This window comes from Nyctibius grandis, chromosome 3 (genome assembly GCF_013368605.1).
Source record: "Nyctibius grandis isolate bNycGra1 chromosome 3, bNycGra1.pri, whole genome shotgun sequence".
Taxonomy (NCBI): Eukaryota; Metazoa; Chordata; class Aves; order Nyctibiiformes; family Nyctibiidae; genus Nyctibius; species Nyctibius grandis.
This window is the reverse complement of record NC_090660.1, coordinates 114,570,107-114,588,216: the sequence shown is the minus strand read 5'-3', so window position 1 is coordinate 114,588,216 and position 18,110 is coordinate 114,570,107. Positions and strand designations below refer to the sequence as shown.

Genomic DNA, 18,110 nt, shown 5'->3' with positions numbered 1-18,110 from the left:
CCCCAGCAGCGTGGCCAGCAGGGCGAGGGAGGGGATTCTGCCCCTCTGCTCCGCTCTCGGGAGACCCCCCTGCAGTGCTGCATCCAGCTCTGGGGCCCCAACAGAAGGACACGGAGCTGTTGGAGCGAGTCCAGAGGAGGCCACGGAGATGCTCAGAGGGCTGGAGCCCCTCTGCTCTGGAGACAGGCTGAGAGAGCTGGGGCTGTTCAGCCTGGAGAAGAGAAGGCTCCGGGGAGACCTCTGGGCTCATTGAGTCCAACCGTTGCCCTGACACCACCATGGCAACTAGACCAGGGCACTAAGTGCCATGGCCAGGCTTTTCTTAAACACATCCAGAGATGGTGACTCCACCACCTACCTGGGCAGGCCCTTCCAATGGCTAATGACCCTTGCTGAGAAGAAATGCTTCCTAATGTCCAACCTGACCCTCCCCTGGCCAAGCTTGAGGCTGTGTCCTCTTGTCCTATCACTGGTTGCCTGGGAGAAGAGGCCAACTCCTGCTCCACTACAACGTCCCTTCCAGAAGTCCAGAAGCAGAAGTCTGCTTCTGGAAGCTTTAGCATGGGAACCTGTGGTATGGCAGAACAGCAAACTTCTAATAAACTAGAAGAAAAAAGAATTAAACATTTTTTTCCCCCTAGAACAGGAAGGGGCACCATTTCCCAGCGGCTCAGAGAGCAGCACTGCTTTTATTTTTAATATTTGACTGAAATAGCAAAGCCAGGAATAGAAATGAAATCCCAGCGCCTAATCCTCTGCTCTAATCACTGCCCTGCAAGGCTTCATACTCTTAATTACAGCCACCGCTTCTAATAAAAGTTAAAAGATGGTTTTCTTTGCAGTTATGTAAACTGTATTTTGGGTCCGAGGATCTACGTAAGCGCTTGGCTGCGTTAGACAAATATCCCTCTAATCCTGAGCCCTGTTTTGCAGCGGGCAGCGGAGAATTCAAGGAGAGGATATTAAAAAGAAACAGGACCGAGCGCTTCGTCCCTGGTTTCACCTTCCACCCTGGCTTAGAGCAAGAAATGCAAGATATGAATGTTTTTCTCTAAAATATTTCAGAATGGTATGAGGAAGGGGAGTTCGAGGAACGGCTGAGGGAGCTGGGAGTGTTTAGCCTGGAGAAGAGGAGGCTCAGGTGACCTTAGTGCAGTCTACAACTACCTGAAGGGAGGTTGTAGCGCAGTGGGAGTCGGCCTCTTCTCCCAGGCAACTAGTGATAGGACAAGAGGACACAGCCTCAAGCTTGGCCAGGGGAGGGTCAGGTTGGACATTAGGAAGCATTTCTTCTCAGCAAGGGTCATTAGCCATTGGAAGGGGCTGCCCAGGGAGGTGGTGCAGTCACCATCTCTGGAGGGGTTGAAGAAAAGCCTGGACATGGCACTTAGTGCCCTGGTCTAGTTGCCATGGTGGTGTCAGGGCAACGGTTGGACTCAATGAGCCCAGAGGGCTCTTCCAACCTGGTTGATTCTGTGATTCTGTAAATCTTGAGATGCTGGAACTGGATTCCAGCTTTATACTGGAAATGCACTTTCTGCTCACAGTCATCTCCAAATATCCATGTGCTGTTTCAGATGGTTCATGACCCAAGAGCTTGGCTTGCATCGTTACCACTTTGCAATGAGCACAAAGGAGCATGGTGAGCGAACGCAAATTGATAGACTCACAGAATCACAGAATTGTTTTGGTTGGAAGGACCTTTAAGATCATCAAGTCCACCTGTTACCCCAGCACTGCCAAGGCCACCCCTAACCCATGTCCCTCAGCACCACATCTACACGGCTTTTAAATCCCCCCAGGGATGGGGACTCCACCACTGCCCTGGGCAGCCTGTTCCAGCGCTTGACAACCCTTTCCATGAAGAAATTGTCCCTGATCTCCAATCTAACCCTCCCCTGGCACAACTTGAGGCCGGTTCCTCTTGTCCTGTCGCTTGTTACCTGGGAGGAGAGACCGACCCCCCCTCGCTACACCCTCCTTTCAGGCAGTTGTAGAGAGCGAGAAGGTCTCCCCTCAGCCTCCTTTTCTCCACACTAAACACCCCCAGGTCCCTCAGACGCTCCCCATCACACTTGTGCTCCAGACCCTTCCCCAGCCCCATTGCCCTTCTCTGGACTCGCTCCAGCACCTCAAGGTCTTTCTTGTCGTGAGGGGCCCAAAACTGCACCCAGGATTCGAGGTGCGGCCTCACCAGTGCTGAGCACACAGGGACAATCCCTGCCCTAGTTCTGCTGGCCACACTAGTGCTGATACAAGCCAGGATGCTGGTGGCCTTCTTGGCCACCTGGGCACACTGCTGGCTCATATTCAGCTGCCATCGACCAACACCCCCAGGTCCTTTTCCCCCAGGCACTTTCCAGCCACTCTTCCCCCAGCCTGTAGCGGTGCGGGGGGTTGTTGTTCCCCAAGTGCAGGACCCCACACTCAGCCTTGTTCAGCCTCACACAGTGGCCTCGGCCCATCGATCCAGCCTGTCCAGGCCCCTCTGTAGGACCTTCCTGCCCTCCAGCACATCAACACTCCTGCTCAACTTGGTGTCATCTGTGAACTCACTGAGGGTGCACTCGATCCCCTCATCCACATCATTGACAAAGATATTGAACAGAACTGGCCCCAGTACTGAGCCCTGGGGAACACCACTTGTGACTGGAAGCAGTCCGTGACACTCATTGAGCCCAGAAGATGGGTTTCTGAACTGCATCATGTGAAACACTTATCTGGTGCAAAACCCACCCAGTCAGGTGGGGCAAGACCCGGCACGGCCAGCACCCGAGTGTGAGCGGCACTGGCAAAGGGGAAAGAAAACTGAAGCCAAAAGAAGTCGAGTGAGACAGTCTCCTAGGTGGGGGAAGCTGGAGACCACAGCTGGAGAAGGGGTATGCCTGCAAAGATGTCTGTCATGCTCTGGCTGACCAAGGGCATCACTGCTCCCCGCCGGGCAATGCCCCATCCCTGGAAACATTCAAGATCAGGTTGGATGGGGCTCTGAGCAACCTGATCTAGTTGAAGATATCCCTGCTCACTGCAGAAGGGCTGGACTAGATGACCTTCAAAGGTCCCTTCCAACCCAAACCATTCTATGATTCTATGATTTTCTCTAGACCCCTGACCAGAGGAGCCAACGCCAGCCATGAAGCCCAGCCAGAAGTGGTTCAATACTTGAGTTTCTCATAACAAGGTGAGCAGAAGCATCTGTGAAACCATTATATGTTCTCTTGATACTTAAGAGAAGGCAGCAATTGTTGGCATCCTACAATAGGTGATCACCAGAGGTCACTCACCCAATAACCACATGACATTGGAATGGGCTGCCCAGGGAGGTGGTGGAGTCACCATCTCTGGAGGTGTTTAAGAAAAGCCTGGACTTGGCACTTAGTGCCATGGTCTAGTTGCCATGGTGGTGTCAGGGCAATGGTTGGACTCGATGAGCCCAGAGGTCTCTTCCAACCTGCTTGATTCTGTGATTCTGTGATACTCAGCAGCAGAAACGCAGGTTAACCCAATTGACTCCCACGATCCTCACGACCTGCTTAGAGGCACTGCGAGAAACATAAAGTCATGAATAGAATTTTTCTGTTGGAAGGGACCTACAACGATCATCTAGTCCAACTGAGTTGATCTTTGACCAACTATGCTCTTTAGGAGAAATCCATGGTGATGCCAAGCATCAGCAGATGAGAATTTCACTTGGAGAGCAAGAGTGGTGGGCTTTTGTCATGACACGGGTGGGAGCGACCCTGGCTAAGATAACAGGGATAAAACAAGACAAGAAGATGTTGGAAGACAGTGAATTTGGGAGCTTGGCTTTGTGTGTAGCCTCTGTGCAACGTGCAATCTGCTTGGAGCATGTGAAAGCGATGGAGAAAGATGCATGACCTGGAAAGTGATCTCCTGCAGACAGCTCTTGGTTTTACAGTCCAGAGCCCATTCCCACCCTGCCTCCCACGCTGCAGATGAAGCTGTCTCCATCCCAACCCTGCTGGTTCCAATTAGCATCCTCCTCAACGCCATGCCTGACAAGGTTTGTGAGATGGAGGATCTCACCAGCAGAAGAGTATGAAGCTGGGGGGCCACGTGGTGATCATTAAACCAAAAACCTTCAGAGCAACTCAACCGTGATGGATTCAGCTGTTTGAAATGGGCTGCCTGAAGGCTGTTGGGTGGAGAAAGGAGTTTGAGCCACAGCCCTGCTCACCTGGATGCTGGACTATCCCATGTCCTGAGGACATGAATCCTTTTATTGGGTAAGGTGTGTCCAACAGAAGGTGAAAACGGGAAGCGAGAGGAATCAGGAGACCAAAGCAAATATGTGCTGCACCTACTAGCAAAACCATATTGATCTTCTTCTGCACTCTGTTGGAGTGTGGAGGCCAAAGCACCAGCAGTTTGGAGCAGGTCTATGTAAAAACCTTCCAGGTAGCCCTGGAAGCCCACGCCATGGTCTGGTGGTCCACCCTTGGCAGCAGGTCAAGGCTGTGGTCAAAGCGGCACCCATTGAAGGTCACATCTTGGATCTTGCTGGGTTCGTTCCATAAGGTGGAATCTCACATCTGCTGAAAAGTAACCCAGTGACTTTCTCTGCAAGGCTTATGGGGAGGAGGGAAGAAATGAGCATGGTGAGGGAAACAGTGGGGATGTGGCTGTTCTGCTACAGGCAGCAGATAAAGAAGAAGAAAAAAATAATCTCCATCTCAATAATACCTACAATGTCCTCAAACGTTCCCTTCCCCAGGCTGGCAGCATCCCTGGAGCAGCGAGTGGGGCTCCTTGGAGCCCGCTCCGAGGGCAGGCAGAACATTTGCTGGAGCTCCCGGCCACCGAAGCCAGGGGGGACCTTGGTCCCCCGACCTTCTGCTCTGCCTGCTGGCTGTAGGCACCAGCGCTCGCTCTCTCAAAACACCGGGAAGAAAAGGATTTGGAGTGGCATGCCATGGCCTGGCTATGGGATGATGTCCCCACAGGGTTGGGGATTGGCAGGGTAGAGGGCTTCTGGATCATCCTCTTCGCCTTTTGATGATGGGAAGGGAGATGCAGCTATTTAGGGCTGATCTAGATCTATCCAATGCAGTTAACAGCAGCTGGGGAACAAGACTCTGTCCTTCAAACAATTCCTCCTGTCTTTTTGTTCCTGTAACAGATCAAAAGCTTCACTGAACCATCAAAACATCAGATGGTTTGAGTTGGAAGGAACCTTCAAAGATCTAGGCCAAGCCCCCTGCCATGGGCAGGGACATCTCCCACTAGATCAGGTTGCTCAAAGCCCCATCCAACCTGACCATGAACACTTCCAATGATGGGGCAGCCACAACTACCCTGGGCAACCTGGTCCAGTGTCTCACCACTCTCAAAGAATGTCTTCGTTATGTCCCGTCTAAACCCACCCTCTTTCAGTTTAAAACCATTGCCCCTTGTCCTAGTAAAAAGTCTCTCTCCATCTTTCTTATAAGCCATTTTTAAGTATTGAAAGGCCACAAGAAGGTCTCCCTGAAGCCTTCTCCTCTCCAGGCTGAACAACCCCAACTCTCTCAGCCTTTCTCCATAGCAGAGGTGCTCCAGCCTTCTGATCTTCACCCAGAAGAAGCTCTTGACTCCAGGTCTTCACCCCACGAGTCAGCTGGGAGCACATTTGAGGAAGAAGCAGGTCTATATGGCTATCAAGAACCCAGATTTGGACAATCCTTTCTGTGGTTAGTTATCTCAGCATTAAATATTGACCAAGCTTTACGGACTTAACCCATAAAAATGTTATTTAAGCCATCGGTGGCCCTGTTCCAGCCTCGGGATATTGGCAGTACCAAGATGCCCGTTTCTAGGTGAACACACCATGGAGCTGTAAAGGACACCAAATGCTGTTTCAGAACAAGTTCTTCCATGGCAGGCACGCAGAGGAGAAGGTTGTGCTTGCAGAGGTCACGTCGGTTGCTTGTGGAGGGTTTTCTAGACCTCAGGAGCAGCAGCTCAGGAAGCAGAAACGTTCAGTCCTCTGGTACCAGCAGATGGACCATCAAGGAGCAGAGATTATTTATTTCAGAAATGCCAAAGTGGTGCTCCCAGAGCTCCATGGGTTTTGTACGTATCCTCCACACTCGTCCTCTGTGGGAAGCCTTCAACACTTGGGTTCATCATCTGGAAGGGGACAAGTGGCATCTGAGCTGCCCACTCCAGCAGTGATGGTCACATCCCTCCTCTGTCCGAGTTGTCCATGCCAATGCATCGAGATACCCCTCCTCTGATCTCAAAGCAGAACAGTTTGGCATCTTGTGGGTTTTAAGAGATGGCAACCCAGAAGGAAGCCCATCCTACAAACCCTGCCTGAACCTGCGCTGACGCCAGGTCCATGCAAGGGCTCACAGCCTGTGGAACCACTAGAAGCTTTCTGTCCTGGGTGGAGTACTCCTAAACTGAGGAGAACCACTTGCTCTTGGCACAGGGATGCAGCAGGCTGTGCTCCACTTCCCACCACGTACCTGGTCTGCTGGCGTGATGTTGACCCAGCTGCCGGAGAAGAGCTCCTCAATACCCAAGGCCTGAGATGGAAACGAACATGCCCAACGTATCCGGCACCCGCAGCATCCTCACACCAGGCATGGAGATGTCATCCATCCAGATGTCACCCAACCTTTGGGTGAAGAAATGCTCTGAATTTCATGCATTACGCTACTGCTGGAGGCAAGATGTTGGGAAGGAAGGTCTTTGGGACCTGCTTGATGCTGCAGCCCTCCTGCACGGCTTTGTGAAGCAACCCCACGTCCTTCCTCGGTTTCTCTTCACAATGGAGGCTTGTTTTGGAGGAGGGCCGAAAATCCCTGCAGGGACCTGGAAAATCCCCGTGCAGCAGATCACAGAATCACAGAATCAATGAGGTTGGAAGAGACCACTGGGATCATCGAGTCCAACCGTTGCCCTGACACCACCATGGCAACTAGACCAGGGCACTAAGTGCCATGTCCAGGCTTTTCTTAAATCCCTCCAGAGATGGTGACTCCACCACCTCCCTGGGCAACCCCTTCCAATGCCTAATGACCCTTGCTGAGAAGAAATGCTTCCTAATGTCCAACCTGAACCTCCCCTGGCCAAGCTTGAGGCTGTGTCCTCTTGTCCTATCACTAGTTGCCTGGGAGAACAAATATATTGTATGGAAATACGTATTTTTTTGGCTTGTGCCTGGTCAGAAACCAACACTAAACCATGGTGACACCCTGAATGCTGAGAAGCTCGAGGCACAAACGCCTGCACTGGCTCTGCCCTTCGCAGCTGCTATCACCGCCATCAAAAATCAATTTTTAATTTGCACAGCTCATGTTCAGCTTATCTGTCCCGGGCCTGAGAGCATCAGCCACTTCTGGAGATGAAATCTCTGCATCCCTGGAAGCTTTCCCGCAGATCGGCATAAGCGAGCCCTCCTTCTTCACCTGGGCTTTGCTGGAGAAAGCAGAGCGGGATAAAAACCCCTCTGGTTGTCCAGCTACGGGTCATCAGTTGGAGCGAGTGCAGAGGAGGGCGACCAAGCTGGTGAAGGGTCTGGAGGGTCTGACCTCCGAGGAACGGCTGAGGGAGCTGGGGGTGTTTAGCCTGGAGAAGAGGAGGCTCAGAGGTGACCTTAGTGCAGTCTACAACTACCTGAAGGGAGGTTGTAGTGAAGTGGGTGTCGGTCTCTTCTCCCGGGCAACCAGCGATAGGACAAGAGGACACAGCCTCAAGCTTCACCAGGGGAGGTTCAGGTTGGACATCAGGTTGATTCTGTGATTCTGTGATCTCTGGCGACGTGGAGCAAACACCCCATCACAGCATCCCGAGCAGCTCCATGCCAGCCTGTGCTTTACCCTCTTCCACACCCATTCCACATGGGTTAAACCCTTCGCTGGCGTTACACCAACGTTTCTGCAGCTTCCCATCTGCCCCATCCCTGCTGGAAGTGTCACATCTACCAGGCTCAACCACAGAATCAATCAGGTTGGAAGAGACCTCTGGGCTCATCGAGTCCAACCATTGCCCTGACACCACCATGGCAACTAGACCAGGGCACTAAGTGCCATGTCCAGGCTTTTCTTAAACCCCTCCAGAGATGGTGACTCCACCACCTCCCTGGACAGCCCCTTCCAATGGCTAATGACCCTTGCTGAGAAGAAATGCTTCCACATCTCCCCTTTCAACCCACAGCATCTCCCCTTCCCTTGAGTCAGCTGCAGCAAAGACCATCCCATTTCTGGTGGGAAGAAAGTTGTTTTGCAGGCACACCTCCCTCGTGGCACGAGCTGCGAGGATGTGCGGCGCCCTGCAGCATCCTTACCCCTTCTAAGGGTTCCTTGACATTCAGAAATCTCTCCCTTAATGGGTCCCACTGACCTTGAGGTCTCAGCAAAGCTCTCCAGGCTTTCCAGCATGCCCAGTTCAGTTGCTCAGAGGGGAAGGTCAACGAGGGAATGTGATTTTTTCTGGCCAGGACATGACGGGTCAAGAGACTTTAGTCTGCTTCTACCAGAGTGGGTTGCTGCCACAGTTTGGCTGAGCTGATGGGACAAGACGGTTGTGTCATCTTCAGGGATGCAGGTGGAAACTGTCCACTGAGCAGGGATATCTGCTCCCTCTGGTGGCATCTGCTTTTTAATTTTTATTTTATTTTTAAAGCGAGAAGACCTGGTATCTGCTCTACACCGGCCCCCGGCAAGGAGAAGACTACGAACTGCTGGAGCTGAAAGGACACACAACCCTCCATCCACCTCGTGGCTGGCTTGCTCTTCTCTGCTAGCAGAAGGCTTCCATGGGTTAAGCCTTTCTATTTGAGAGCCCAGGTGCAGTCTTCCCTCCTCCCACCCTATTCAGCAGCTTTGCATCCCATAATACACCTGCCTAGCCCAAGCAGAGAGAACGTATGGGTGGAGGAACATATGGTCACCAAGCATTAGTGACCTGCAGTGTCCACACTGGCTTTTGCGGTCCAGCATGTAAGTGTGATGGGGAATGGACCTTCCTTCAGGAAGCCACTGGTCCTTCACATGTTCTTGCAGCAAAGCCCAAGGAGATTAAAACCCACCCCCTTGATCCCCGTTAACCCTTCACGCTGCTTCGGGAACAAGCTCCTGCTTCACCAACCCTACCCTGGGCTGCATCCGCAGCAGCGTGACCAGCAGGTCAAGGGAGGGGATTCTGCTCCTCTACTCCAATGTCCTGAGACCTCCCCCTAGAGCACTGTCTCCAGCTCTGGGGTCACCAGCACAGGATAGACATGGACTTGTTGGAGCAGGTCCAGAGGAGGGACACTGAAATGATCAGAGGGCTGGAACAGCTCTGCTGTGGAGAAAGGCTGAGAGAGTTGGGGTGGTTCAGCCTGGAGAAGAGAAGGCTCCGGGAAGACCTTCTTGTAGTCTTTCAATACTTAAAGGGGGCTTCTAAGAAAGATGGAGAGAGAATATTTATCAGGGCCTGTAGCGATAGGACAAGGGGTGATGGTTTTAAACCAAAAGAAGGGAGATTCAGAGAACATCTAAGGAAGAAATTGTTTATGCTGAGGGTGGTGAGACACTGGCCCAGGCTGCCCAGAGAGGTGGTAGATGCCCCATCCCTGGAAACATTCAAGATCAGGTTGGATGGGGCTCTGAGCAACCTGATCTAGATGAAGATGTCCTTGCTCACTGCAGGACTGGAAGACCTTCAAAGGTCCCTTCCCACCCAGAATCACAGAATCAATGAGGTTGGAAGAGCCCTCTGGGATCACCGACTCCAACCACTGCCCTGACACCACCATGTCAACTAGACCATGGCACTAAGTGCCATGTCCAGGCTTTTCTTAAACACCTCCAGAGATGGTGACTCCACCACCTCCCTGGGCAGCCCCTTCCAATGGCTAATGACCCTTGCTGAGAAGAAAACATCAAAACATCTACCTCTCCAAACAGCACCTGCCTGGTGAGGAAAGATGCCATCACCACACTCAGCTCTTCTATCAGAGGATCTTCCAAAAGCTCAGGGAGATTAAGCCTACCCTCACGGGCTAGACACGCGGAGGCAAGGCTGCCTCTGAGGTCCCACATGAAAGCACTCGCTGAGCTGGGAGTTCCTGTTCCCATCCTACGTGGCCATGAGATCACCCAGCCGCAGTTTCTGTGCACCAGCTGTAAGGCAGCAGAACTTCTGCTGGTTGCTCACCAGTGACACTGGTTGGTTATTAACATTTTAAGAGGCATCGCTGAAGAGAATACAAATATATTAAGTAATGGACCGTCTGATTGGCAGGTTGCAAGCCATAAAAGCATGAAACAAGGCTGGGGGTTGACCTGCTGGAAAGCAGCTCCGCAGAGAAGGACCTGAGGGGTTTGTGGTCCAAACCCACCTGGACCGGTACAGGTTGGGGGCTGATCTACTGGAGAGCAGCTCTGCAGAGAAGGACCTGGGAGTTCTGGGGGACACCAAGTTCCCCACGAGCCAACAATGTGCCCTTGGGGCCAGGAAGGCCAATGATGTCCTGGGGTGGGTGAGGAAGAGTGTGGGCCAGCAGGTCAAGGGAGGTTCTCCTGCCCCTCTGCACGTCCCTGGTGAGGCCACACCTGGAGTAACTGTGGGCAGTTCTGGGCCCCCCAGTTCAAGAAAGACCAGGAGCTACTGGAGAGAGTCCAGGGGAGGGGTACGGAGATGGTCTGAGGGCTGGAGCATCTCTGCTACGAGGAGAGGCTGAGGGAGCTGGGGCTGTTCAGCTGGAGAAGAGCAGACTGAGGGGGGATCTTATCAATGCTCACAGATACCTCAGGGGGGGTGTCAAGGGGATGGGGCCAGACTCTTCTCAGTGGTGCCCAGTGACAGGACAAGGGGCAACGGGCACAAACTGAGACATGGGAAGTTCCATCTGAACATGAGGAGGAACTTCTTTGCTGTGAGGGTGCCAGAGCCCTGGCACAGGCTGCCCAGGGAGGCGGGGAGTCTCCTTCTCTGGAGATATTCAAACCCGCCCGGACACGACCCTGTGCAATGTGCTCTGGGTGACCCTGCTTGGGCAGGGGGTGGGCTGGATGATCTCCAGAGGTCCCTTCCCACCCCAACCAGGCTGGGATTCTCTGACCTGTAACAAAGCACACCGAGCAGCAATGCAGACGTCTCAGTACGTTGTCCATATGCAGCTGGACCTTACAAACTGAGCACTAACTCACCGTTGAGTTTGAAGCTTCTCCTTTACAAGAGAAATCATCCCTGCTAGGAGCTCCGCAGACCAGTGGGACAACCCGTGGGTGCAGCATGAATCATCCTGCTGAATTAGGGAGATCTTATCCATGGAAACCATTTAAAACCACACCACTCTCTAAGACCATGTATTTCACAGAACCAATCAGGTTGGAAGAGCCCTCTGGGATCATCGAGTCCAACCATTGCCCTGACACCACCATGGCAACTAGACCATGGCACTAAGTGCCATGGCCAGGCTTTTCTTAAACACCTCCAGAGATGGTGACTCCACCACCTCCCTGGGCAGCCCCTTCCAATGGCTAATGACCCTTGCTGAGAAGAAATGCTTCCTAATGTCCAACCTGAACCTCCCCTAGAGAAGCTTGAGGACAAGACATTATTTCAGAGGACAAGACATTATTTCTCTAATGTACCTTTCTGGAGGCAACATCTAAGTTGCCCCTAACAAGGAGAAACACCTTCTGCAGGTGCTTATACCTCTTCCTCCTATCATTGTTTTACGGAGGAGCAAACCCGCTCTCTAAGACTTGGTGCACAGACCCATGAGCAATCTAGAAGAGCCATCCATAAACTACCTCTACACACCAGAAACAAAGAGCTGCAGGAGAAGGGCTCTGCTCTTCCACAGCACTAGGAGACCATCGGGGTATTTGAACTCACAATTTTAGTGCACCAACCCCTCACCGAGCCCAGTCGTGCACGTCCATGACGTGTCGGCAGAGCCAGCCTTGCTCTTACCTTTCCGTTTCTTCTTTCACTACTGCGTACTGGGTTGACTGACGGCTCGACCTCTGCTCCTGCACCTTCTCGTTGCCCTCCAGCTCCTGCTCCAGGGAGGAGCTGGTGCTGCCCTCCCTGCTGACATTGCTGCTCCTCCCGGGGCTGTTCTCTGTGGAAGCCCTCGGAGACTCTGTGTTCTGCTTCAGGGTCTGCAGCTTGGCCAGAGGGATGATATCGCAGTTCTGCGGCCGGTGCCACACCGTCCTCTGCGTGGTGGCATTGTAGTAGTAGAAACGGGAGGTGTTGGGATCGAAGAGCTCCCACCACTGGTTTTCATTCGTGCGTTTGATCCGCACCCCAGCGGGAGGGTCCCACACGCACTCCCCCGTGATGAGGTTGGCGTACATGCGCTCCCGGGTTCGAGGCTCGATGATTTCCACCCATTCCAGCCTGAAAGAGAACAAACAGAGAGAGACACTTCAACTAGATGATCTTCAAAGGTCCCTTCCAACCCAAACCATTCTGATTCTACGACTCAACGCTTGCAGCAAGTTCTCGCAGCATCTGCGGAAGCAGGATGGAGAAGAAGGGTGGCTTGAGTGGGGACATCAACTCTTTGTGCCCCCCACCACCGACGTTGAGTCCCGCAGCACTATTTACACCAAATACCGTTTACACCAAATACACCAAACACTATTTACACCAAATACACTATTTACACCAAATTTGCAAGGGGTTGCAAACGGTTTTCAGCTCCCAGAGGAATTCATCAAGTCTGTAGGACAGCTAAAACACACGCCCGAGTTACAGCCCCCCAGCAGTCACCCCGGCACGTGGCTTCCACCCCGAGCTCTCTCCGTTTTAGTCTGAACTCTTTGGGGCACAGACCCGGTGCTCGGCACGACGTCGGCACTGAAGGGCAAGGGGGAGGCGAGAGAGTGGAGGGACAGAGCCCAGTCGGAGGCACCAACCTGGTGATGAACCTCTTCTTCTGCAAGACCAGCCCGCAGCTCTGCGCTGCTGCCCGGACAACCAAGCCCGGCAGCATTTCTCCATGCAAGACTTGAAGGCGATGGCTTCCACCTCCTTCAGCCCAGCTGGAGCAGCACCGCTCCCGGCACAAACCCCGGTGTGCTGGCGCCGGGCTCCTGCGCAGCTCTGCCAACACCCCTTCCCTCCGTCTCGATTTCAACACCGGGCAAAGGCGCCGGCTCTCCGGCGTGCACGTCCCACCTCCGGCACCTTCCCCAAACCACCCGCCCCGACACACCTCGACTCAGCGATAACCACAGGCTGCATCAACACCGAAACCCAGCGGTGGGAGGATGGAGCCAGCGAGGACCAAACAGACCCGACAGTGTCCTGGGCTCCATGGAGAGGAAGGGAAGATAATATTTCAGTTGGAAGGGACCTACAATGATCATCTAGTCCAACTGCCTGACCACTTCAGGTCTGACAAAGTTAAAGCATGTTATTAAGGGCATTGGACGAATGTCTTAAACACCGACAGACTTGAGGCATCGACCACACAGAATCCCAGAATCAATGAGGTTGGAAGAGACCTCTGGGATCATCGAGTCCAACCATTGCCCTGACACCACCATGGCAACTAGACCACGGCACTAAGTGCCATGTCCAGGCTTTTCTTAAACCCCTCCAGAGATGGTGACCCCACCACCTCCCTGGGCAGCCCCTTCCAATGGCTAATGACCCTTGCTGAGAAGAAATGCTTCCTAATGTCCAACCTGAACCTCCCCTGGTGAAGCTTGAGGCTGTGTCCTCTTGTCCTATCGCTGGTTGCCTGGGAAAAGAGGCCGACTCCCACTCTGCTACAGCCTCCCTTCAGGTAGTTGTAGACTGCACTAAGGTCACCTCTGAGCCTCCTCTTCTCCACGCTAAACACCCCCAGCTCCCTCAGCTGTTCCTCGTAGGTCAGACCCTCCAGACCCTTCACCAGCTTGGTCGCCCTCCTCTGGACTCACTCCAACACCTCTCTAGGAAGCCTGTTCCAGTGTTTGACCACCCTTTTGGTAAAGAAATGCTTCCTAATGTCAATTCTAAACCTCCATGATGTGGCTTTGAACCATTCCTACACGTCCTATCCCTGGATCCCAGGGAGAAGAGATCAGTAACCAGAGAGATGAGATCAGCTACACTCTACTTGGTGTCCCCCATGTGCATTTATTAAATTAAGAGTCAGTCTGATGCTGGTCTCTGCATAGAGTATGGAGCTCATCACTAAAATATGGAGCAAAATGTGTGGTTTAACCTTCCTCCCACCGCCCCATCCCCTGCTGAGCTAAGGACCAGGCACCATCAGCCCAACGTGGAGCCCCAGCTCACACAGAAACACGGCAAAGGGGAGGTTATCGAAATCATAAAGCTGTAAATGGGGCTTAGAAATGCAAAAGAGGATTTCAAGAAGTTGTAATCCCTAAGAACAGGCAATTTAACCGACTTTTCAGATTACCCCAGACACTGCAGGTGTCACCTTTTGCTAATCCGGGGGATACCCGAGGCTTACAAGTCACATCTTATTCAAATTCCTCATTTTTGTGGGGGTTTACGTAAAAAGATACAAGAGATGTTCGTATTAACTAAAATTTCTCACTTGGAATTTGTCCTTGTCTGCATTTACGAGCCTGTTAAGAAAGGAATAGAAATAGATAAAGAAAAAAAAAAGCCCCCAGTTAAGGGCAGCTGCTCCAGCAGGGCTTTGGTTCTACCGACTGGGAAGATATTGGGGTATCTGCATCAGGGAGGAATAAAAAGTCCTTCAGCCAGGGTCCCTCCAGGGTGAAACGAGAGCTCAAGTGCTCCACAGTTATCACAGGGAAGCAAAAATAGAGTAGAGTAGACTAGACTAGGATAGGATAGACTACACTAGGACAGACTAGAGTAGGATAGGATAGGATAGGCTAGACTAGACTAGACTAGACTAGAAGAATAGAATAAATTAGGATAGGGTAGGGTAGGGTAGGGTAGAATAGGATAGGATAGACTAAACTAGACTAGACTAGACTAGAAGAATAGAATAAATTGGATAGGATAGGATAGGATAGGATAGGATAGGATAGGATAGGATAGGACAGGACAGGACAGGACAGGATAGGATAGGATAGGATAGGATAGGATAGGATAGGATAGGATAGGATAGGATAGACTAGAAGAATAGACTAAATTGGATAGGAGAGGAGAGGAGAGACTAAACTAGACTAGACTGGACTAGACTAGAAGAATAGAATAAATTAGGGTAGGGTAGGGTAGGGTAGGGTGGGATAGGATAGGATAGGATAGGATAGGATAGGATAGGATAGGATAGGATAGGATAGGATAGACTAAACTAGACTACACTAGACTAGAAGAATAGAATAAATTAGGGTAGGGTAGGGTAGGGTAGGATAGGATAGGATAGGATAGGATAGGATAGGATAGGATAGGATAGGATAGGATAGGATAGACTAAACTAGACTAGACCAGACTAGACTAGAAGAATAGAATAAATTAGGATAGGATAGGATAGGATAGGATAGGATAGGATAGGATAGGATAGGATAGGATAGGGTAGACTAGACTAGAAGAATAGAATAAATTAGGATAGGATAGGATAGGATAGGATAGGATAGGATAGGATAGGAAGATAGACTGGACTAGACTAGAAGAACAGAATAAATTAGGATAGGATAGGATAGGATAGGATAGGATAGGATAGGATAGGATAGGATAAAAATAGCCCCATGGAGCTTGAAAAAGGTGAAGGTCTGTTTGGACCCAACAGAACTGGATCACCATGGGCTATAAACCAGCCCGGGTGAAAACCTGCAGCACCTCCAAAGAAAAACTTAGTAGGCTGAGGAAATGTAGGACCTTTTGTCCTAGAGCCCTTAATTTCCTCTTGGTTTTCACTATGAATTATGAGGATAATAATGCTGGGTTACAGGTGTCTGGGTTACAGGTCCTCTCTCTCTGCATCGTTATTTTCCCTGCTGTTAGAGCAGAAGAAATTTAGTGTTCACAGTTCTCTTTTCTCCCCAGTCGTTTAATTTACTGGGGTAATTAATCAACTCAAGCAGCTCAATACGCTGCACCTTTGAGAAGCAGAGGATCACCTTGAATCCTGTGTCCAGTTCTGGGTCCCGCACTTCAAGAAAGATGTTGAGGTGTTGGAGCGAGTCCAGAGGAGGGCGACCAAGCTGGTGAAGGGTCTGGAGGGTCTGACCTACGAGGAACGGCTGAGGGAGCTGGGGTTGTTTAGCCTGGAGAAGAGGAGGCTCCGAGGTGACCTTATTGCAGTCTACAACTACCTGAAGGGAGGCTGTAGCAGAGTGGGAGTCGGCCTCTTCTCCCAGGCAACCAGCGCTAGGACAAGAGGACACAGCCTCAAGCTTCGCCAGGGGAGGGTCAGGTTGGACATGAGGAAGCATTTCTTCTCAGCAAGGGTCATTAGGCATTGGAAGGGGCTGCCCAGGGAGGTGGTGGAGTCACCATCTCTGGAGGGGTTTAAGAAAAGACTGGACATGGCACTTAGTGCCGTGGTCTAGTTGCCATGGTGGTGTCAGGGCAATGGTTGGACTCAATGATCCCAGAGGGCTCTTCCAACCTGGTTGATTCTGTGATCAGTAGCCAATGGCCACCCTCCTCAGCCCTGCGCTGGGCAGCCGAAAAGGAAAACAACAGAAAATCTTCCATCAGATGCATAAATCCATGATTCATCTGTGGAAAGTGAAACAAAATCCACAGGTCTGGAGCTGCTGGACCTGTGGCACAGACAGGGAAGCGAACGTACCCATGCAATAGCAAATTCAGAGAAGGAAACCCACAGGACTAGGAGACAAGGCCCCGATAAAGGCATGTCTTCTTCCAGACCATATCTTAAGTTTTGCCAGAAAACCTCCCACTTTGCATTTTTTCCCCCAGAAATACAAAATTCAAGGCTAAAATTCCAGAGTATTTGCCCAAATTAGGGTCCACACACAGTATTTCCCAGGTAGGAGGCCAGCAGTGGGGATAACAGATAGGTGACCAACATGCTGCTGCTGTAGGTTCAGCACAACTAAGCTGGGTACCAGATACAGTCTTGGCCCAGAATTATCGTCGTTATTTACCGCATCAGCCAAAAAAACACCTCTTTGATGGGTAGTAGAAAAGTCTGCTGCGAGATCCGGTAGCCAAATAGACTCAGACCTATCTCACCATAGCACTGGTGAGGCCGCACCTCGAATCCTGGGTGCAGTTTTGGGCCTCTCACTACAAGAAAGACCTTGAGGTGCTGGAGCGAGTCCAGAGAAGGGCAACGGGGCTGGGGAAGGGTCTGGAGCACAAGTGTGATGGGGAGCGGCTGAGGGACCTGGGGGTGTTTAGCCTGGAGAAAAGGAGGCTGAGGGGAGACCTTCTCGCTCCCTACAACTGCCTGAAAGGAGGGTGTAGCGAGGGGGAATCGGTCTCTTCTCCCAGGTAACAAGCGATAGGACGAGAGAAAACGGCCTCAAGTTGTGCCAGGGGAGGGTTAGATTGGAGATCAGGGACAATTTCTTCACGGAAAGGGTTGTCAAGCGCTGGCACAGGCTGCCCAGGGCAGTGGTGGAGTCCCCATCCCTGGGGGGATTTAAAAGCCGTGTAGATGTGGTGCTGAGGGACATGGGTTAGTGGTGGCCTTGGCAGTGCTGGGGTAATGGTTGGACTCGATGATCTTAAAGGTCCTTTCCAAGCAAGACGATTCTGTAATTCTGTGATTTTAACGAGCCTGAATTCATATCATTAAGGTTAACGTGACCTCAGAGAGCCACGGAGGCGCTTGGGCAACTTGGGTGTCACTTGCTCAGTGACCCACTGCTCAATATCACCCATGGCTCATCTAGACATCACTCCAGAGAGCCACCTCTGTATCCCTCCTGACACCCCAGCAATTAACACCCTCAGCCAATCCGATTAGGAGAAGCTTAAATTTCAAAGTATTTTACACTTGAAATGACGGGGAATTTATTGATAACTGCACTTACAAGAGGAAAAATTGCCAAGCAAGCAACTTTCTGTACCAGAGAGTAATGGGGTCAGAAGCTCGCATCGATTGGGCGGGCGTCTCGGTCAAAAGAAACGGCTCAGAGCAAAGATCTCCCGTGTAACTGGAGGGGGAAGGAGCTGGAGGGGTTTTTTTAACTCTCAAACCCTCTAAGAAGGAGCAAACCATGTCCAGGAGGATCAAGCAGCGTCAG

The 18,110-nt window shown here is 51.7% G+C and overlaps 1 protein-coding gene across 3 annotated transcripts in view; it reads right to left on the bottom strand.

Moving 5' to 3' along the window:
* ARHGAP39 (Rho GTPase activating protein 39) overlaps positions 1-18,110 on the bottom strand; it is a 165,431-nt gene that overhangs the window by 46,856 nt on the left and 100,465 nt on the right. For all 3 annotated transcript variants that reach the window (XM_068395735.1, XM_068395734.1, XM_068395736.1), the window contains exon 2: positions 11,917-12,348. In XM_068395735.1, the coding sequence (XP_068251836.1) occupies positions 11,917-12,348 (432 nt within the window). The remainder of the gene's footprint in view (positions 1-11,916; positions 12,349-18,110) is intronic.